This window comes from Bactrocera neohumeralis, chromosome 5, assembly GCF_024586455.1.
Source record: "Bactrocera neohumeralis isolate Rockhampton chromosome 5, APGP_CSIRO_Bneo_wtdbg2-racon-allhic-juicebox.fasta_v2, whole genome shotgun sequence".
NCBI lineage: Eukaryota > Metazoa > Arthropoda > Insecta > Diptera > Tephritidae > Bactrocera > Bactrocera neohumeralis.
The window spans coordinates 28,901,008-28,923,091 of NC_065922.1; the positions used below are offsets into that span (position 1 = coordinate 28,901,008).

General features: G+C 36.1%; 2 protein-coding genes across 2 annotated transcripts; one reads left to right on the plus strand and one right to left on the minus strand.

Moving 5' to 3' along the window:
• Positions 1-3,344: 3,344 nt before the first annotated feature.
• On the plus strand, positions 3,345-10,612 carry LOC126759761 (odorant receptor 67c). The gene is made up of 4 exons (XM_050474864.1): positions 3,345-7,219; positions 7,317-7,515; positions 8,560-8,715; positions 10,419-10,612. The coding sequence occupies exons 1-4, from the start codon at positions 6,429-6,431 to the stop codon at positions 10,482-10,484; spliced, it is 1,212 nt and encodes a 403-aa protein (XP_050330821.1). The 5' UTR covers positions 3,345-6,428; the 3' UTR covers positions 10,485-10,612.
• LOC126758366 (venom allergen 5-like) lies at positions 10,547-11,494 on the minus strand. The gene is made up of 3 exons (XM_050472623.1): positions 11,456-11,494; positions 10,871-11,382; positions 10,547-10,805 (listed from the first exon to the last, which is right to left on the minus strand). Exons 1-3 carry the CDS (start codon positions 11,492-11,494, stop codon positions 10,559-10,561), a joined length of 798 nt encoding a protein of 265 aa, XP_050328580.1. The 3' UTR covers positions 10,547-10,558.
• Between the last annotated feature and the right edge of the window lie 10,590 nt (positions 11,495-22,084).

Below are 22,084 nucleotides of genomic sequence, written 5' to 3' on the forward strand. Positions count from 1 at the left end.
TTGTTTTTGTATGCATTGAAACGTGATGTGTTATATAAGCAGAGTCAGACGCCTGAAATTCGTCACATATTTAGGTGTAATAATTTCGATTTATTCAATTTTTTGCATATAAATCACATTGATAAGAGGGAAGTCGAATATTCGAATATTAAACACACCATTATTTTATTAAAGAATTAATGTGCTCTTGTCAACAGAACAACCGTGTATTTATATTCACTTAAATTTAAATATACGAAAGTATTAATATAATGTATTAGGTTGATATGTATTCTTTGAGTACTAAAAAATATGGGTTAAATTCCAAATTTGCCACCCTTCATTGTAATTTAAATGTTCATGAACAATTTCTCGAAATAAAAATAAAATTATTTTCTAAAATACAGTCATTTTAGAGTTGTGGCAATTCCGCCAGTTTAGTCAGTCTTTTAAAAGCATTTTGCTTCCAAGCAACTCTTCTTCAAGCATTTGTAAAAAAATCTAAATTTATAATAAACTGATTTACTTAAAGTTTGCCGTGAATCTTCTTTATACACATTATATTTTTTTAATGTTCAAAATTAAAATAATTTTTATTTTTACTATTTTTAAAAAAAATCAGAAAAGTTAAAAAATCTTGAGAACACATTCATATATATAAGTAGTCGTCATTTTAAGAGAAAATAAGCAGTGAACTTTGTGATGATTGAGAATTTAACCTTTTTATACCCTCAATAAGGTATATTAAGTTTGCCACGTTTGTTTGTAAAACCCAAATGGAAACGTCAGAGATCCTACAAAGTATACTACTATGAGAAAAAAATAGTAAGATTTCATTCATAATTTTTAAAATTCTTAATTTATTCTTTTTATCTACTTTGTCCTTTGAAGTAATTTCCTTTAAAATGTTTTGCGACATTTAAAAAAAAACAGTTTTAAACAGTCAATTAAAATAGCCTTCAATGCGTTTAGTGATTCGCGCTTAATGTTTTCAATTGACTCAAAACGGTCAGTTGATTCGGAGCGGTCGTTTACTGAATAACCAAAAGTCACGCGGAGCTAACTAAGGTGAACACGATGGTTGCGGCACGATATTGTTTGAAAATTTGGCAAAAAACTCACGAAAAATCTCTCCTCTTTTTTAAATAATAGCTTCGCGCAAACGGCGCAAAACACTCAAATAGCATTCCTGCATATTGGAAGAAAACTGTCAACATAACCTTGCTTTTTTACCTACTTTGACGTGCTTTCTTCAGTTTTGAATCAACTTTGCATTCGGCCGATTGATCGTCAGTAATAATGCGTTACATGACATCCTAATAGTCGGAAAGTATTGTTTTACAGCCCTTAACGCGACGCGACGCTGTTTTTCGAAAAAAATTAGTGATTTTGAACCCAGTCGTGCCTTTACTTTTCTTAGGCCCAAATTATCTTTTAAAATGGTTTTCAATGATCCTTTTGATATTCCAACGATACCAGTAAGATTTCTGACTGTTAATCGTCGATTCGTCGAAGCACCAATTCTTTTATTTTATTGACGTGATGGTTATCAGTTGATGTTGAGGGCCGTTCTGGATGTGGTTTGTCGTCGTCAAGATCCTCTTTGAACAATTTGTACCAATCAAAGACACTTGCTCGCGACAAACAATTATCACCGAAGGACTTTTCCAACATTCTGAACGTTTCGGTACCAGAAATTTGATTCCGCACACAAAATTTAATGGAACTTCTTGTTGAATAATTTCACTCACTTTCTGTACTTCCGAAAAACAAACGTATAAAAAATACTAAAGATTATTTTGATGTGACATTTGACACAGATGTCACTGACAGTCAACCAACATAGAAAAAAAATATTTCGACGCAAGGGATTTGTGAAATTTAATTACCAAAGTCTTACTAGTACCCAGTACCATGACCAAAATTTTTTACTTTTACTATTTAAAAAAAATTCAGAAAAGTTAACAAAATTCTGAAAAAGTTCATATATTTATATATATATATATATATGTATATATTTATTTTGAGAGAAAATAAGCAGCGCACTTTGTGCTAATTGAGGATTTGGATGTGCTTTGTTAGTCGATTCGGATTCGATTCGATTCGGACCAATATACCATATATGTAGGTGGAATTAAACGATCAGTAAAAAGTGCTTGTATGAAAAACTTATTAATTTGAGGAGATATTTTCATGAAATTTGGCATGGGTTATTGTACAAGGCAATGATGCAATCTTTGAAGCTGACATACAAACTGGAAAATCGGAATTAAAGCAAAAATTTATTCACTGTTCGGAGATATAGATATTTTGCTGACCCGGCATTCTAGTTGGTGCTGCCAGTTCGCGAAACTTTGAAGGCGATTTTCTCGAAACTGTCTACTGAAACGATTTACTCAAAATTTTTAGGAAGTTTAGGAATTTTTTATAAACTTGTCTATGTCTGGAACTAGACCCCGAATTAAAATGTTTAAAATATTTAAAAAGATCGAAACAGTCATTAAAGTGGTACAGTCCCAGTCTATTGTTGGATTTGTTTTATTATATAAAACCATTCTTATTGAGAGACATATATTTCATAGCTCTTCGGAATAATATTTTTAAACAGATTACATAGCGATTGTATTAAATTTCGTTATAAGGTTTGTCAAAAATTTAATACGTCAATGATTACATAAATAATTTCAAAAAAAAAAAAATGTTCTTTATACTCACAACCAGTCTCTGATGCTATATTTTCTGCATATTCTTTGTTACTAAACAAAAATCAGTCCACCCTAATGTGCACAAAATATCAATAAGTCGGTTTGTTGCTTCATCAATCAATCAACGGGGCAATATTGCGTTAGAACAACCGCACATAATGGTGTATACATACATATGTACGTATTATGTATGGCTGTGTGTGCTAATATTAAAATATGTCAATCAGAAAATGCGAAAAACGTTTCGCCCGTCTTGTCGCTAGTTAAATATTAAATTTAATTTCGCTAAGCAGCATATTCAAACAAAGAAAAAACGAGAAATGCTTGTGCAATCAGCGACTGCTTGTAATGCGTCGCGGTACACACAACGCTGCACACTTTTAATATCACCTCTTATTTTCAGTTGACATTCACGGCATCGTGTGCATTCGCGCCAGCTGTTTAAATCAATTACATCGTGCAGGGGTGTGAGGGGATTTATTTAAATTCATAACGCTATGTTGTTTTGACGCTTCGCTGAATTATTATAAGTAACGGAATATTTAATGCTTGTAAAAGTTTTACACACATACATCTGTATAAAAAAGTATATAAATACTTATGCTCAGACAAAAAAGTGCATTTGTAAATTTACTTACTTATATACTACTGTGGGCAAGAAATAGTAATAGTATTGATTTAAATTTGGGGCGAAAACTCATTTGTCGAAATATTTTTTTTCTAGGCTGGTATGACTGTCAGTTTTTACGATCAGTGAAATTATTCAACAAAAACGTTTCATTATATTTTGTGTGCGAAATCAAATTCCTGATGCCGGAACGCTGATTATGTTGAAAAAGGCCTTCGGTGATAATTGTTTGTCGCGAGCGTGTTTTTGATTGGTACAAGCTATTCAAAGAGGGTCGAGAACGCGTTGTCGATGAACCACGTCCAGGACGGCCGTCGCAGTTAACTGATGATCAACATGCAATAGTGCTTGAGAATCGGCGATTAGTAGTCAGACAAAACCATTTTCAAAGGTCATTAGGACTGAAGAAAAGTGAAAGCACAATTGGTTCTAAAATCACTAAATTTTTTCGAAAAACAACGTCGTGTTAACAGGGGGCTCAACAGTTCCCGGCTTGACACAAATATTGCGTTTTGAAGGGAAAAATACAGTTCAAGCAAAAACTTGGCTTGATGATGTTTTTCCGACACTGTCCTAGCAGCCAACAAGGATCGGTATGCTAAGTTTAGACGTAGGGAAGTGAGCAGCGAAGACGGTGAACGCAGTAGACTCCCAAAATAGGTTGTCACCGACGAAAACATCAAAAAAGTTCACAAAATAATTTTGGATGACTATAGAATGAAGTTTTTCGAGATAGCAGACACTTTAAAGATATCAACTGAGAGGGAGCTCTGTACAAAATAGATGCATCGCGAGTTCATTTTTCACCAAAAACAACGAAAAATTGATGATTCGGAGCAGTGTTTGGAGATGTTTTGGCATAATAAACCCGACTTCTTGCGTCGATATGTAACAATGAGTGTGACATGACGTCATAATTCACACCGGAGTTCAATTGACAGTCATTCGAGTGGACTGCACACAATAAACCCGCTCCAAAGCGTGGAAAAATACAACAGTCGGCTGGCAAGGTTAAGCTCCGATTTTTCACTCCGAAGTCCAATCGACAGTCATCCGAGTGACCTGCACACTATGAACCCGCTAGAAAAAAAAACAACTGTTAAAAAAGCAACAGTTGTTTTGCACGGTTGTGGCGGTTGTATTTTGGAGTGCGCATGGAATAATTTTTATTGACTACCTTGAAAAAGGAGGACCATCAACAGCGACTATTACATAGCGTTAATGGGCCGTTTGAAGAACGAAATCGCCGAAAACTGGCCGCATTTGAAGAAGAGAAAAGTGCTTTTTCATTAATACACTGCATGAATTGAACTTCAACTTGCTTCCGCATCCACCGTATTCTCCAGATCTGACCCCCAAATGTACTATTTCTGAAGACTGAAACGTGTTAAAATAATTCCTGTTCTCAGACCTTAAAAAAAAGTTCACTGAAAAGAAATTTTCGTTGAATAAAGAGGTGACCGCCGAAACTGAGGCCTAATTTGAAGCAAAGGACAAATCATACTACAAAAATGATATCGAAAAGTTGAAGGGTTACTATAATCAGTGTATTACATTTAAAAGGAACTAGGCTGAATAAAAAATAACGAATTTTGTCAAAAAATGTGTATTGCTGTGATAAGCCAGGGACTGTTCAATTGACTTGTTATTAATAGTTATTTCTATCAAGACATCATATATCTTTTACATAGGCAAAGCAGAATGAATAAAGTATACATTAAGGAAGCACAGAGTAGTTACCCATGAAAAATTTCAATAGCAAAGAAGAGAGAAATCTACTATAGTTGTACAGTATATAGTTACTGTAGTTGAATATATATGACCACATAACTACAGTAGAGAGAGAAACGTGCTAGAGACTGGAATAAGATTTAATTATACAATACTTCCTCAATTGAAAACTGTAAACTGGTACAATACTGGTGCTTACACCTTAGTTTAAAATTTGGCGAACACTTCTCCACTTATTGATTTAGTCAGACAACTTACATATAAATATATTTAGGCACAGCTGATGAAAATAGCAAAGAGTTTTCGGGTAAGAAATAGCCTCACTGATTGAAAATTGCTTTCTTTTAAGGGTCACCATTCAAAAGCCGTTCATAATTTCTAACTTTTCTACGTCCAAAGTTTGAACCAACGGCCACAAGGGAGTAACGCACTGACCTACATAGATAAAATAACTGCTATTGTGGTGCTGTGAGTACCTAAATTAAATTCAACTTGTATTATTATTATTCGTAAACTTGTGTAAGTAATAATTAGGCCTTTGCTTTCCTGTTAACTTTCTCACCACAATAATTATATGTCCCGAAACCGAAGTGTATTTAATAATTGCGCAATAAATACATTCTTCTGTGTTGATAATTGTGTAATTTTTACACTTTTAAACTTGGAAAACAACAAAGAAAGTTTGAAAGTTAAGAACTCATAAATTGTTTTTGACAATTAAGAGCCTCTACAGAACGTTAATAAGAGTAGGTGAACTGTGAGACAAGTAAATTGAAGAAATATATGTACATACAAGTGTATAGAATATATGAACCCGAAACTACTTCAACATTTTTTTGATAAATTTCAGGATAATTTACAGAAACCCAAAGGATCTTTTTGTGAACTGTAACTCCGCTAGATGGCGCTGGAGTTTGATTATGAAGAAAAAATGAATAATACGATTTCGAAATAAACAGTAGGGATGAGGAAAGGTACATGAAAAATCTTTCACTACTGGTGTCACAGCCGATTTATTACAACAATCTGGTTAATAATACGATCCGGGGAATATTATAAAGACGCTAGGTGGCGCTAGTGTCGTAAAAAAAGTAATAAATAAGACTGTTTTGAAAACTGACGAATAAATTTATGAAAAAAAATGATAAACAAGCAGAAAAGTAAGGGGTTTCTGATTGTAAACTTACATCAAAGCTTCAACTTTTTGTAGCTCATGTAACGATTCGTAAATGCCGAAATATTTCGAATCAGAACTTACGCAATTGGTATAAGGAAATTTGTCGTGAAAAACTCATATAAATACTTGCTCAACACAAAGGTCAACTTTATTTCCGGTTGAAACCTTGATCCTTAAGCTCAAAGTTTGTAAACTCCACGTAAGCAGAATGCCTGAGGCACGCACTTTCAGCGAATTCATACGCATACCCATCAGATTTTACCAGACAATCGGTGAGGATCTCTATGAGCATCGCTCACCACATCGCATACGACGACTGTTGCTCAAGTCGCTGCTCTATCTTGGTTTCCTCAATTTCAACATACTCGTTGTCGGTGAGATTATTTACTTCGTAAAAGCTTTAAACTCATTCGCCACCGTTTTGGAGGCAACCGGTGTGGCGCCTTGTATTGGTTTCTCGTTTGTAGCGGATTTTAAACAGATCGCCTTGACAGTGCACCGTCGAACCTTGCGTGAGCATTTGGATCAGATGGAAGAGTCATTTCCGAAAACCGCTATGCAGCAAGTTGAATACAAATTGCCACAGCGCGAACGTGTTATGCGACGTGTGATGGGCATTTTCGCATTGCTCTGCTTGGCGTACACATCCACGTTCAGTCTTTATCCGGCGCTTAAGGCTGCCGTGCAATACTGGCTCTTGGGTGCGCCCGTGTTTGAGCGTAATTTCGGCTTTGCCATATGGTATCCATATAACGCCACCGAAAAGACTTGGGTCTACTGGCTCACGTATATGGGTCAAGTGCATGGCGCATATTTGGCTGGTGTGGCCTTTCTCTCGGCCGATCTGGTATTGGTGGCCTCGGTGACACAGCTTTGTATGCACTTCGATTACATTTCACGTTGCCTGGAAGAATTTGCTGGCCGCTCGGAGAAGAGCAGTGCGCAAGAGGATTTACAATCTTTGCAAGCGTTAGTGGTGAAACATGCCAAGTGCTTGGAGTGAGTGTCGGGCGGTGAATAATGCTTGGGTGGATGATGTTGCTGGTGGCATGTCAATATGCTAAGAATAAGTATTATTTGCTTTGTTTTGTTGCAGGTTGAGCGAACATGTCAACAGCATTTTCAGTTTCTCTTTACTACTGAATTTCCTAACCGCTTCGCTGACCATCTGTTTTATTGGATTTCAAGTGACTGCTTCGTCTACAGAAGATATTGTAAAATATATTATTTTTCTTACAACCATGCTGGTGCAAGTGTTTGTAATCTGCTATTATGGTGATGAACTGATGACGGCTGTAAGTGAAGATATTATTTTTACACAATTTTATTAGTTTGTGTGTAGCTTAAGTTTATTGTTCCAGCCTCTTCCTCTCATAAGTACTTCCAAATAATAAGATAATTTCTTCTCCGCAATTTCTTTTTCCTTCCGTGAGTTTTTGACGAGCTTCGCCAATATTTGGGAGCGCTTTCGATTTTTGGTTTGGAACTTGGCGTAATAGAGAACTTATTCAAGTTAAGTTTAAGTTGGTATTACCAATACGGAGTAACTCCCTTGTATTATTTCTATCCTTAGCGAGTTTCTTAATGATCGTGCTGGGCGTCAGAAAGTTTTTTTTATTTCATTTCTATTGCATTCTCTGTGAATTTCATGAATAATTCGCAGAATATTTCTCCGGAACACACCAAGCGTCAACTCATCGTATGCTATCATATCTTCCGTTTCAACATCACATTCTGAACGTGTATGATGAAGTACTTTTGCAGTACCACATAAGAGACTTAAGTTTTTGGAAGAGTTATTTCAAGTTGTATTTCAAATATGACATTGCGTCTGGTCAGAATTATCCAACCAGACCAGTCCAGACTTTAAGCAGTTCCATGAAAGCTGTACCCGAATTCAACATAATGTATTTTCTTTCGGAAAATATTTCGTTTTGTCCGTGTGCACAGCTTCTTTCTACTCTATTTTTATCTAATCCAGAGGAAATGAATTTAAAGGCCGGTGAGTGAAGGCATACTTAATTTTCAGCGGCTCAGAGCGGTTTCCAACAATTCTGACTGTGCTGACGACGTTTAGTGAAATATCATAGAGAGATACTTCATTTAAATATCTTTTCCTATTATGTTTAACTTAACCAGTTGTGGTAATTGCCTTAATATTAGCGACAGTCAAAAGGTGTATAGAGAAACCCCTTTTCAATATACATATATATCTACATATTATCACAGAAGTCCGGTATTGTAATGAGTTTTTTATCATATACTTTTTGAAGTGTCTTTCTTATCGTTCGTATGGGAATATAATAGAAATATATGTATATATAATTCATATTTTTCAGAGCCAACGCATTGGCGATGCGGCCTATAACCAGAACTGGTTCGATTGCGACAAACATTATAAACAGCTTTTAGCTATAATCATAATGCGTAGTCAAAAGCCTGCTTCGATTCGTGCACCCACATTTCCACCAATCTCATTTCGAACTTATATGAAGGTGAGTTTAGTATGAAATTTTTTTTTGTTTCAAATAAAAATATGTAAATAAAAGACCTCGATTCCTAATATTCCCAATTAAGAGCTCAAATGCCTCAATTACTTATGAATACCTTTTTGCAATCCAAGATACTAGAATATCATATAGAGTGATCCTTTTTGAGGTTCCCTAACTTTAAATTTAATGGGAAAAATGTTAATTATTGCCCGAAAGCACATTCTTTGGCATTTATTTTTTGGATGTTATCTCTTTCAAATGTCAGCCGCGGCTACGTCTCAGATGGTCCATCCGTTGAGTCCAATTCACGACTACTCGTTCGAGTCGAAATGACTGGTAACTGGCGATGACACGCGTGATGCTTCAAAGTCTGAATCGAAGCGGGATTATCCGCATGGACTTTAGGCTTTACATATTTTTACAGAAAAAAATCCTACGGTGTTATTCACTCCATAATTCCGTTGATTGATGCGATGTGTGGGAATTGGTGCCGTCTTGCTGAAACCAAACCAACCGCCGAGATCACGAACCTCAATTTCAGGCATCAAATAGTCGGTTATGTATTATGACGGTTATATTCTCACCGGCAAAATTTTTGAAGAAATATGGACCGATGATTCCACCGGCCCACAAACAACACCAAACCGTTGTTTTTTTTAGATATAATATCAGCTCCTTCAACTCTGAAGGTTGCTATTGTCCCAAATACGGTAATTTTGCTTGTTTAAATACCCATTGATCCAGAAATAGGCCTCATCGCTGAACCAAATTTGGCTCGAAAACATCGGATCATTCTGGAATTTTTCAAGCGCCCATAGAGCGAAGCGATGTCGCCTGGGAAGGTTGAGGTCGGCTTCAGTTCTTGCACAAGCTGTATTTTGAACGCTTTCAATTTAAGATCTCGACGTTAAATGCGCCAGTCGTCCCATACGTCAATCCGAGTTGCTGCGAACGGCGCCAAATACTTGTAGACTCGGCTGCTATATTTTCTTCACTGCGTGATGGATGTGATCTATTCAGTCGAATGTAATCCAATTATGAACGCTGCGTCTCAAGATGGGTGATGGTGTTGCGTATAGTACGCTCAGTAGGCCGATTATGTTATTATTAAAATTCATTAAGTCAGTTTTCGATACCCCGTGAGTGAGTGCATTCTTTATCGACCTTGACAAATGGTAGTCAGAAGAACAAGGTGTGGGCTATATCCACATTCTGCATCTTTCATGCAATATTCACCACCTTTGGCACGTTCTCTCAGCTAGAGCATGTTCACCCTAAACCACCACATAAATACCATGATAGTTCTTCATAGGATATAAATGAAAAACAACTCCCCATAAAAACACTTCTTCAGGCGAAAAGTTCGATAAATTTAAGGGAAAACAATTATTGTTCTTTTCACTTTAAATAAGTGACATACTACTGTGGGCAAAAAATAGTAAGACTTTTTAATTAAAATTTCGTTCGAAACCCAATTCGTCGAAATATCAAAGTTGGTATGACTGTCAGTGATATCTGTGCCAAATGCCACATTAAAATATTCATTCGTGTTTAGTATAGTAGTATACAGAAAGGACTTACAAGGTCAGTACAAGGTCAGTAGCATTCCCACGTCTATTATAGATCATTATAGATCTAAAATTTAAACCACCAACATCCAATTTACTTGTACCAGACTAAATTATTTTCTCTGATCTTTCTCATAGGTTATCAGCATGTCTTATCAATTTTTCGCGCTTTTGCGTACAACCTACAGCGGCAAAGGAAACTAGATGCTCACTAAAGCTGTGCTATATAATTCAAAAAACATAAAAATATTTATAAGAAACTCATGATTGTTTAAACATTATAAAAATAATTGAATTAAACAAATTGCTAATAAAAAAGTCGACATATGAATTTTGTCAGCAACAAGATTCAGCTCATCCGCATCCAGATAGATATTGCGCGTACACATATTTGAAAAATCGAGGTCTCTCAGAGGATATTGCCATGGACAATGAGTCGCTGGTTGGCCATGAGCAAACAACAAACCGTCCTTATGTCTATAGTAAGGAGCATAGAAGCAAAAGATGCAATACGCATTGTCATATCTGTATTGAAAATAAAATTATTTAAGTGAAAAAGTAATATTTTTTTTGTTTCGGTGCACTTTAACCTGGCAACGCTGCAACCAATGCGCCTAATTCGTGGATGGGCTAAATGCGTAAAATTATTTTCACCACTAAGCAGAGCTAACGCTTGATTTTGAAAGTTTATTTTCTTGGGCGCCTGCATGTGATCCTTTTCGAAGTACCACCGACTGAAAGCCATTTGCAGTAGTTCACGCGGCAAATAAAGCGATGTGAAACAAAAGCGGTTCATTGCAACGAACATTTCCTGTTGATTTGCTTGTGACATATTGAGTAAAGTTCGCATATTCATTGGCAATGACGTGTGCGCGCATTCATCATCCTCATATGGGCGACACTGCAGCGCCCAATTTTCGGCCATTGTCGCCAATTGTTTGCTCCATTTGCTCAGCACCATATCAGCGACATGCATGCGGCTGGCAATACGTTGGCGTAGGCCATTGTGCGCTATAATGAGCTGATTCCGCAGATCCAAGTCTTCCAGTTCGGCGCTACGGTAAATGTGATATGACTTGTAGCTGCAGTTATGAGCTTTCACCTGACAGTCGATGGGGTTGTATTAGTAAGCAAGAGGATTCTTAAAGATTTAGTGTGTAGTGGTAAATACCAACCTGGTTGCAGAGCGTATGCCGGCGGGTGCCGCATTTCATTTTACAGAAATCTTTTGTGAAAGCACTTGAGGCGTTTCGACACAAAACAATTGAGAGTGAATAGACGACAGCCAGAAGCGAGGAGTGCATTTTGAGCGAGTGAGCTTGTCGATTTCACACGACGTTTGATGGAACTTTTTGGCTATATTTGTTATTGAGAAAAATGATTGTTTTGACTGATTTTAAATTTGTTATTTCACAAAACAAAAAAGTAAGGGGTCGTTAATGTCGAGGAAAAATTTTACATTCTGATAATTTATAGGAATTAAAGGTGTCAAAAATATTTGTTGGAAGCCATGTATAGAAGTTCAGGCAAGTGATGAAAGTTCTCTAATCGCCATTCATTTGAGAGTGTCCAGAAACTGATCCTTTTACACATGGCTCAAACAGCTCACGACTTTCGGTCTTCGACCAAGTATCCTCTGGGTAGCTAAAAAAATCCGTTTGAAGGCGAGCTAAAGTGAGAAGGCGAAAACATCTTTACCCAGGGTTGTGAGCTGGGTTTGAGATCCGCCGCGTAAAAACCGCGACTATGGAAAGGAATCAATAGCCTCGGATGAGAGACCCCATTTTGATGACGTCTATGGCAAACGAAATAAGGACTACGAATTGAGGGCATGCACTTGGAACGACCGGTCCCTTAGTTGGGAAGGTGCCGCTGCCTAGCTAGTTAATGCCCTCATAAAAGTAAAGGTGTACATAACCGCCGTTCAAGAAATGCGTTAGATAAGACAAGGACTGAGGCGAGTATATCCTTGTGGGTGGCATTTTCTACAGTGGCCATATAAAGCAGCGCAAATTTGGTGTGGGATTCTTGGTGGGAGAGAGACTCCGTCGCTGAGTCCCAGCATTCACCCCGATGGATGAACGTCTAGCCACAATCCGCATCAAAGCGACGTTATTCAACAAATCGCTGATTTGTGCCCATGCTCCGACGGAAGAGAAGGACGATTGACCAAAGATGCCTTCTATGAGCGCTTGGAGCGCACCTATGAGAGCTGCCCCGGTGGGCAAAGAAGATATCTTTAGCATAACGGCCGGTAAATTCAGCCTCCATGACGAAACATTCCCAAATGGATTGAGGCTGATTGCCTTCACCGGGGCCCGAAATATGTTTATCTGTAGTACTAAATTCTAGCATAGGAAAATTCATCAAGCTACCTGGCTCCCACCGGATCGAAAAGCCACCAACCAGATCGATCATGTTGTGATAGACGAAAGATACGTCTCTAGTGTTTTCGACTTGTACCACTATTTTGTTGCAGCCAAGATACACACCTACCTCTGTGCAGCAAAAAACTTACGTCAACACCCACAAGGAAAGTTCAATGTCAAGAGCTGCAATCACAACAGAGAGCCGAACGATTTTCTACTCGACTTGCACTCATGCTCTACCTAATTTATGTCGTTTTTTTTTACCAGTCAAATATATACAAATTAACGATGCATAGGCATCGCATATCGCATATCGCATGTCAATTGTCAATTTCATGTCATTCAATTTGATTTATTATCAATGTGTAGCTGACTAATTTTAGTAATATTAGACACCAAAGCATTACAACAATACTTTCATGTACAAAGTTAGTTAAAGGTCACAAAAGCTAAATTATACACACAATCATAATACACGTAGGCAGTATGAACCCAGCAGAGCATGCTCGGAAGTTAAAGGCAATTTCAAGTAACACTTTGTTTAAGTACCGTTAGTCACATAAACACTGCGAAAAACTTTAAAACTTTTTGTTGATTTAATTTTTAGCTAATAAACATTTTTTTTTTTTAAGAAAAACTATTCTTTTTCTAATATTTAAGGGGAACACCTAGTGAGGCAGCCTAAGAAGGCGATTTTTGGGAATACAACAAAATACTAGTTATGTGTTCAATTCTGAAATTTTAAGGGTATATTTTACGAATTCACAGTAAAATTTTTGATTCATAATTTTTTTTTAATAATTTTCGATCTCTGACAGCTCAAATAAAGTCAACAACCTTCGGCGTTTAAAAAAAAATAATTTTATCCACAATTTTGGCCGATTTAAAATTCAGTTATTGAACTGATCAGAAAATGTATGGAATATAAATAAGAATATGCAATTTGTTAAATTGATATTGATTTCGATTTCTTGCTTGGCATTTTCATAAGGTTATTGCTATGCTTGTCAACGCATTGTTCTTGTTGTAGTTGTTTACTCTATTGGCATTAACCTTATATAATATTAAAGACATTGGTGTGAATGTCGAGTATATAAGGGTAACTCCAAGAGCTTACTATGTGGAGGCTATAGGAATATACAATATAAACAATTTTCAATAATTATGTTTTTAAAGATATTACTATGATATATGTTTTAAGTTTGCTTCGACACTGTATATTAATGTTATGGAATGTGTATGCTATACAAAAAAGGAAGCTAACTAGTCTAAAGTTTTTGATACCCTATTCTGCTGTGAACCGTATTCCAGTGAAAGTGTTCTGCATTTGCGTTTAGTATTTACGTAATAGATTCATTCCTCATCACAAGTCACAATCCGAAGCGGCAACGACTTTTTTATAGCGTTAAAGCAGTATTTCTGATATGCAAAATCGTTTTTCCACGCCTCTTGGCTTCGATTCATTTGGCATCCAATAACATTGCTTTTGAGTGTATTCATATATTTTTAAACGCTTTGTTGCCTTATTAATGATAGCTTCGTTGTTGATAGATAACTCTCTGAGATGATAATAATCGCCTTACTTATTACCATTTACATTTTACATTTAGCTAAGACAATACCTTTTGTTTACATTTAGCTAAGTCAACAACCTTTGATGCTTCCATGCTTTATTAACAATCACAAGCCGATGTAAAAACGACGTCTCTTTGTAGCGCTTCTGATATACAACATCGTCTTTCAACGTCTATTGGCTTCAATTCACTTGGCATGCAATAGCCTTGCTTGTATCGGCTACTTTTAAACGTTTTGAAATTATTACTTGAGGACTCCAAAAAATTTTGCAAGCTTTTTTTTCGGCTGAGGTTTTTTCACATCAAAGTAATGACGAAGAACTGTCTACAAAAATTGTTTTTGAAGCAGAAAATTCGACATATTTGAGTGAAAAAAATTGTGGTTATTTACAACTCAAATTATTGACATATGTATACTTAAAAAGACGCACAAGGACAGTAACTTTCCAACGCCTCTTTGCAATATTGAAACAGTGTAATAATACGCAGGTTATGAAATCATTCGGTAAACCGCACGAATATGGTTATAGATCCAATACCATGTCCATCCATACATCTAATTTTTGTACTCAGTGTTCTTGGGAATTATCAGTATTCAATTTAATTTAATTTTTTTATGAACTTTATTGTTTGTTCAATTATAGCATTTCTCTTGTGAATAATATTAATTTGTAAGCTCTGCAGGCTAACCTTGTACCAAATGTTAATATTATTTTTTTTCTTAATCGATTTCAAAGTTAAATATCTTACTCTTAGGCTATCTAGAAACTATGTTTAGCAATTTACGCAATAAAATCAAATTCCTTCATACCTTTTACTGGAAATACCCAAACGCTTTGCATGTCTATGCACACGCATGTCTCCAGAAGTGCGCATGTATGCATAATTTATGGCTTGCTAAAACTAAATTAATTAAGTTAACATCATTTGCAAATACCTAATCAATTTATAGTCCTCTATTGTCTAATGCACTTAGGTATGCACTAAGGCCATTTATGTATGTGTGTGTGTTAAGCACAATTGCAGTGTAAAATTTGTTAATGATGCCGCATATTATTCAAATTTAGGTGTTTAAATTGCAATATTCAGGGATTTTGTCGTTTAAATAGTTTCAGATAAATAAAGAGTGTGACTAGGTCAGGTTGTCCTTTGCGCACAAAAACTCAAAATTCACACAAAGGTTAGGAGAGAATTGTCTACTCGTATACACAGTTTTCTTGCAAACTTTTTCGGGACGTCGTAAGATGGGGAAGGTGTGTTCGTTGATTGATAATCGAAGGCATTTTTATATGCTTTGTAATATATTAGAGTATAGCTTAGGGCTTTTATATTCTTATATCAAACACTGTTTGCTATCGGCAAGTATACATTTTCTAAATTGCGAAATAACTAAGTCAATTAATTACTTAATTTAGTCAATGAGCACTCTGTCAACTGTCCGAATAAATTACGACTTGTTTTAAAGACCAATACGTAGGTTGCTTTTATATTTCGGTATTCTGACAACTCAGTGTTGCAATCTGGCAACACACAACTTTACCGTAAAGTTTGACATTTTTCATGTTCTATATACTCAGAACATTTTGACATACGAGCGGTATTTGTGTTGTTTATAGTGACTTGAAATATTCATCTCGGCCAAAAAATGGAATTAAACCGCAAATATTTTTTACAAATTCTGACGTGGATTAACTCAGCAACAGTGCATCGATGAGCTTAATTAAATTTTTGGAGATAAAGCTTCTTCAAGGGCCACTGTTTGTCAATGGTACGATAAATTCAATCCAGGTCGAAGATCACTCCAAGACGAATTTTAGAAACGTCGTCTAAAAGCAGTGGTTATTCCGGAAAGTATTGATGCTGTGCGCCAACTATTATTGCAAGAGCGTCATGTGAGCTTTTGTGCGATCGAGACAACTATAAACATTTGTGGGATTAGCACACATTTTTTTTGACTTGGGAGCTCACATAATATTTTGAAAACTCCTGCAAATATTGTAAATTTTCTTCTAAACTAAAACCGCGAAATTTTTTCCCACAAAACTCCAAAAAGAAATTTCCCAGATGTGCCCATAATATGATATTTTTTTCATAAAATCATCTATAAAGCATTTTCCAAATATACATACAAAGTTCATGATGCTGCATAGTACACGCGCAGGCGCTCGGTTTTGATCTCAACACAATCACTGAGAACGAAAGTTGGTCTACAAGGTGCATTCCAAAGTAAACCGGACTTTAAAACAAAAAAACAGTACAAATGGTTTCATCGGCAGAATCAGTTTATTTTTTTCAAAACAGTCTCCTTCTGCTTCAATACAGCTTTTTGCATGGTCCAAAAGCATGTCGAACGAGTGTTTTAGCTCGTTGGCCGGTATGGCCGCCAGTAAGCCGGTGCAAGCCTTTTGAATGGCCTCTACGTCTGCATAACGCTCTCCTTTCATGGTCAAATGCATTTTTCCGAAAAGGAAGAAGTCGCACGGTGCCATATCAGGTGAATACGGGGAGTGGTTAATGGTTAAAATGTGATTTTTGGTCAAATAATCGTCCTTCGAATGTTGGATTCTGAGCAATTTTTGGTCGTCAGTCAATTTGTGCGGAACAAACCGTGCACATACCTTTCGTAAGCCCAAATGTTCGGTGAAAATGCGATAAATCGACTTTTGATGAATTCACGCACAGTGTGGATGGAATTTCCGGTGATCACAGATTTTGATTGGCCCACATATGTATGTTCTCACGACCACTTTGAAAACGTTGAAACCACTCATGTACTCTGCTACGGAATAGGCAGTCATCGCCATGAATTTGTTTTATCAATTGAAACGTTTTTAAAAGTTTAAAAGTTTTACCAATTTTAAAACAAAATTCGAAGCTCATTTTCTCTCTTCGAAGCTCATTTTCGCACCGATAACACAAACATACTGACACTTAAAACACAATAACTTCACTTCCAATCAATGAAATGTCATGAAATTCTCACTGGACAATCGGATAATCGATAAAGATAGCAGATTCTAACGCACCACAATCGACATATAGATGGCGCCACCAGGGGACGCTAGATTCAAAAAGTCTTGTTTACTTTGGAAAGCACCTTGTACATAGAATTAGGCTTGTGTGCTTGAATGTTGCATACCACATGCATAACAAAGTTACTCAACGAGCTGCATAACAATTGCCTTCGATTTGGTAATGCAAGTAGAAAGCCTGCCACGCAAAATGGTTGGTATTGTATTAGATGGCGTTGCAGCAGCAGCAGCAGCATTGTCATGCATTTGACAATAAGCATGTTGCGGGGTTGCAATTGTGGCACGAAGAGCGCAGTATGATGGCTGAAGACATCTGGCATATCATTATCAGATAGCTGAAAATGTAGGGAAATGATTTCATTTTCAGCTTTAAATACATAAATGAGTAGCTGGGATATCATGCAAAATTCGTTGTATAAATCCACACAGACAAATATACTTTTCCTAGTAAATGCCATAAAATGTTAGTGAAATTTTAATAGGCAATTAGGTGTCGGTGAATTTATGCATGCGGAAATATTTTCAATTAAAATTTTGAGGTTTTTTTAAGAACTGTATATGCAGTGCGACGGGACGTATACGTAATGTGAGAATCTAAAATTCATAAGAACTTTGCAGACGCTTTCGGAAATGGAGATTTTCGAGAAATTTAATCATTTTTAAAAGGAAAATTTGAAAAATTATTGTAAATTTTTAAATTTAGAAATAAATGATTGGTTAGAGAAATATTTGTGTTAAGAGCATATATTGTATTGGGTATTCGAAAAACTCTTTTCGTATTTCTAATCAAACTTCAACTTAGTTTTTCATATACACATATATATACATATGTAATATTAAATAAAAAAATATTTACCATTTTCTCATTTTCCCCTTTTTTATAAAAAAAATTTCAAAATATAGCGAAGTTCTTCATTATTTTCAATAATTTTTGAACAGCTGTAACTTTTGTTCAACTTCCCAGAATTTAATTTATTTTTTGGTTAAATAAAGCTTAAAATCTCACCTTTCCAACATGGTATGACACATTGTGATTGGTGATTGGTAGCATCGGTGATTTACTACTGCAACGACATTTATTGACAAAATACGAACAGACTTTTTCGACAACCCAATATATAATTGTTTCTATAAAGGCGCGTAGATATTTTAATATTTATTTTAAACTCCATTTCACACTATCCTCTTACTAATTTTTTCTGATTTTTCCCTGCAATATTCTCAAATTTACTTGCACTTTCCGCCACTTCCACCAATTTGTTACCAATTAATGTCACTTTAGGACTTGTAAATGGCATAGCACTCACAATAGTTGGCTATGGGTGAGGCGAGAAAAAATTGAATTCCCACTTGTCGCCAATTTCAGTCACTTTGCGACATGGCAGACAACTCGGTCGCGCTTAAAAGGCGTATAAACAAAAAATGTGCTCCATACCTACAAGCGTGCAATCACGCGCGCATTTGCGCCTTCATCACCTGTTGCCGTTTTGCATACCTCAGCCCGCTACGTATTGCGCACCCAATATCTACACCACACATATATAATAGCCAGTGGCTGCCGTCACCGTTATTGCTGACGCTAATTTTTTGAACTTTTTTTTCGTGTCGCCGTTATAACCTCACAACGCAATTATAGTGCCGACGCCGCTACGAGGCTACAGTGTCCATCGTAGAAGGTATTGGCCTGTGCGTGGGGTTGTGGCTGATTGAAAAGAGTCTATAGGTGTGCGTGTGTGTTTTTACACAGAATTGGTGACAGGCGCTGTGGGCGCCAAGGGCGTAGGCGCAAATGCAATTAGCTCAAATGTCGAGGACTCACGCCAAAATGTATGAAAGTGCGAAATATGTAAATCTATGTGTAGACGAGTGCCGGACTTTGGATTCAGTTGTTATAAAAGTGGAAAATTATTGAAATTTTGAATTCGAAGTATCAGTCGTATTTACTGAAAATATTGAACGGAGCACCTCTTGGTATATTATATGCGTTTAAAAGCAGAAGAATCGATTGCCGGTAGCGTGGATGACGAAGTTAGGCCCTAGGCTAGTTTCTACTATGAGAAAGATTTAGAGTCATGCCATCTAGAGTACATCCCAATGGATCTTCTGTTCACACAGTTTTCTAACCATTTTTTAGCCGTCTCGATGGTGTCCATTGATCTCCATATGGTTGCATTATAATCGTTTTAAACAAATTTTGGAAGGAGTTTATGAGGGTGCACCATGAAGAAGCAATGCATGTAAGTAATCGATAAAAGCTTTGGGTACTTGCAATAATTAATAAATAAGATAGAAGCAGGCATTGTCAGTAGAGGGTTATATATATAATATACGGCATGCCATAATCTATTTTTAAATCTTAGTGAGTACAGAAATCGCGACACAAAATTATACTTTCAAATACAAAAGCTGGATATTTTACACAAACTTATATAAATATGTCACCAACAGCTGACAATCTAGTCATGCTCAATAATATCTTTAGACTAAATTTTGACTAATAAGTTCTCATATGTTAATTTTTAACTTCAGCACTTTTTGGTAGGCCTTTAATGTAGTCCGAAAAGAGACTTCTCGTTTATTTTCTGTGATTTAATATTTTCATAGATAAATTTGGACTTCTCTACTCCTTAAACGATTTCCTACTGATAATTAATTCAAGATATATTTTTTTGGGTATGGTTAACTTGGAAATACAGTTTCGAATCGAGTTCCAGAGACAGTTTTCACTGAGGCTTCAAAAAGAAAAGTTTTAGGATATTTAATGTCCAGTGACTTGAAAGAAGTATGAATGATATTCTTATACAGAACACTACTTTGCATGGGCACCAAGATTTAATAGGATATTCAGGTGAGGGTCAAATCAGTTTGACTAAATTGTACATTGTCTAAATAATATTACAAAAGAATGTATTTTGCTAAGGGGGTGTCCTTAATTACTATGTCAAATATGAGCGCGATCTGTCAAACCAGTTTGTTTACAGCAGCTGCTTAAGTCGGTACACCTCAGTAGTGCTTTGCTATGTTTACGATGGATAAAAATATCGAACGAAGAATTTGTCTCAAATCTATTTGTATTTCTAACCAAATTTCGTGTGGGAATCGTTGGGAGTCTTGGAAAAAGATTACAGTGATTTAGTTGTATCGAAAACACAAGCTTACAAAAGTCAACTGGTCGACAGATCGTTAAAGACATGTCTCGTTCTGGACGATCTTTGAGCTCTTCAACTAATGAAAATATTAAAAAAAGATATGAGGGATATGGTGCTTGAAAATCGTGAGGCAAGCGTTAGAGAGATGTCAGAGAGCTCGACATCTTTCGGGAATCCGTTCGAATGATTCTGGTGGATATTTTGTGTATACAACACGTTCTTGGTCGACTCGTCCCGATAAAGCTGAATTTTTATCAAAAAGAGTACCGTAAACAAGTCTCACATTCCACATTCATGGGGAGCATTATAACTACCAATGAGGCATGGGTTTGTGAGTTTAACATGCAAACAAGTCAGCAATCATCGGAATAGAGGAAAAAAACGAGTCGAAACCAAGAAAACCACGCCAAAGGCGCTCAAAAATCAAGGTGATGCTCAATGTTTTTTTGATAATCGTGGTTTGGTGTATCATGAATTTGTTCCGGAAGGACAGACGGTCGATAAGGAGTTCTATTACAATATCTGTCGAAAACGCCTGGAATTGTGAAGGAACAATTTATGAATTTTACATGATGATAATGCACCATCACATCGAGCCACTGAATTTAAAACCAAATAGGCAATGAATATCATCGATCAACCACCGTAAACTGAAATTTCCGCCCCGTGGAATCGATTTTCTGTCAATCGAAAAGATAATTAGGTATTTTTCGCTTTATTTACAATTTCCGGGTACTTTTTTACACTCAATCTTTTTATCTGCTTTTTAACAAATATGCTTGGTGAATCTTCGACAAATGTCATGTCATTCGACTTCCGTGGTTGTGGAAGCGTAGTGGTCAAAACTAAGACCATAATAGAACCCTGCTTTCAGGTTATTACAATTTAATAAAATAAATTGCTTTTGCTTTGTTTTGCGTTAGATGATTTGAGGATGAGGATTATTTTACAATTTTCTGGATTTATCCTTAGTTCTGTGACTCAGCCATTTTATGTATTCAGCCGATTGTGAAAATTGAATGGTCATTTTATCTATCACTTTCACAGGGTCTTACTGACGTTAAAGTGTAGCAAATCTGTCAAGAAGAAAACATTGCGATATTGAGGGCCCGATGAAAAAAAAAATTCAAGCTCTCTTACACGCCTTGACTGCCATGTAGAAAAATATCATTTTATTAAAATTGACCAGGACAGACAAAAGCATGTTAAGGGGTTAAATCGGTGTACAGGTTTCAAAAATCGCATTTTTTATTGTATTATTAAATTCTAAGATACCTCCAGAATATGGTAAAAAAAATTTAAGTTGATCCGAGTAATAGTTTCGGACGTACAGCCTTGAGAACTTATGGGCTCGAGGCTAGCTAGGCTAGGGATCACCGAAAATGGCGTCGTAATGGCCGAGTTTAAAATATTTTTTTTTTAAATATCAGATTTGCTTTGTTAATAGGGTATGTTTGAAACAATAAAAAATTTTAAAAAAATATTTAATTTTTTATATAAGAAAATAATTGTTGAAAAAAGTTTTTTTTTACCCGAAGAAACCCTTGTAGGCCCTTAAGCATGTTAACCCTTAATCTAATTTTCCATGAACAGAAATAACTTTTAATGGCTTCAATGAGCTCCTGCCGCCTAACCCGAAGTGTATTTTTAAGCTTAGAAAACAAAAAATAGTCACAGGGT

Coding starts and splice junctions, on each gene's coding strand:
- LOC126759761 (XM_050474864.1), top strand. CDS start 6,429: ATGCCTGAGGCACGCACTTTCAGCGAATTCATACGCATACCCATCAGA. Junction 7,516..8,559: donor GTGATGAACTGATGACGGCT/GTAAGTGAAGAT, acceptor CATATTTTTCAG/AGCCAACGCATTGGCGATGC. Junction 8,716..10,418: donor CATTTCGAACTTATATGAAG/GTGAGTTTAGTA, acceptor TCTTTCTCATAG/GTTATCAGCATGTCTTATCA.
- LOC126758366 (XM_050472623.1), bottom strand. CDS start 11,494: ATGAAATGCGGCACCCGCCGGCATACGCTCTGCAACCAG. Junction 11,383..11,455: donor GGCATACGCTCTGCAACCAG/GTTGGTATTTAC, acceptor ATCGACTGTCAG/GTGAAAGCTCATAACTGCAG. Junction 10,806..10,870: donor ATTGGTTGCAGCGTTGCCAG/GTTAAAGTGCAC, acceptor TTTTCAATACAG/ATATGACAATGCGTATTGCA.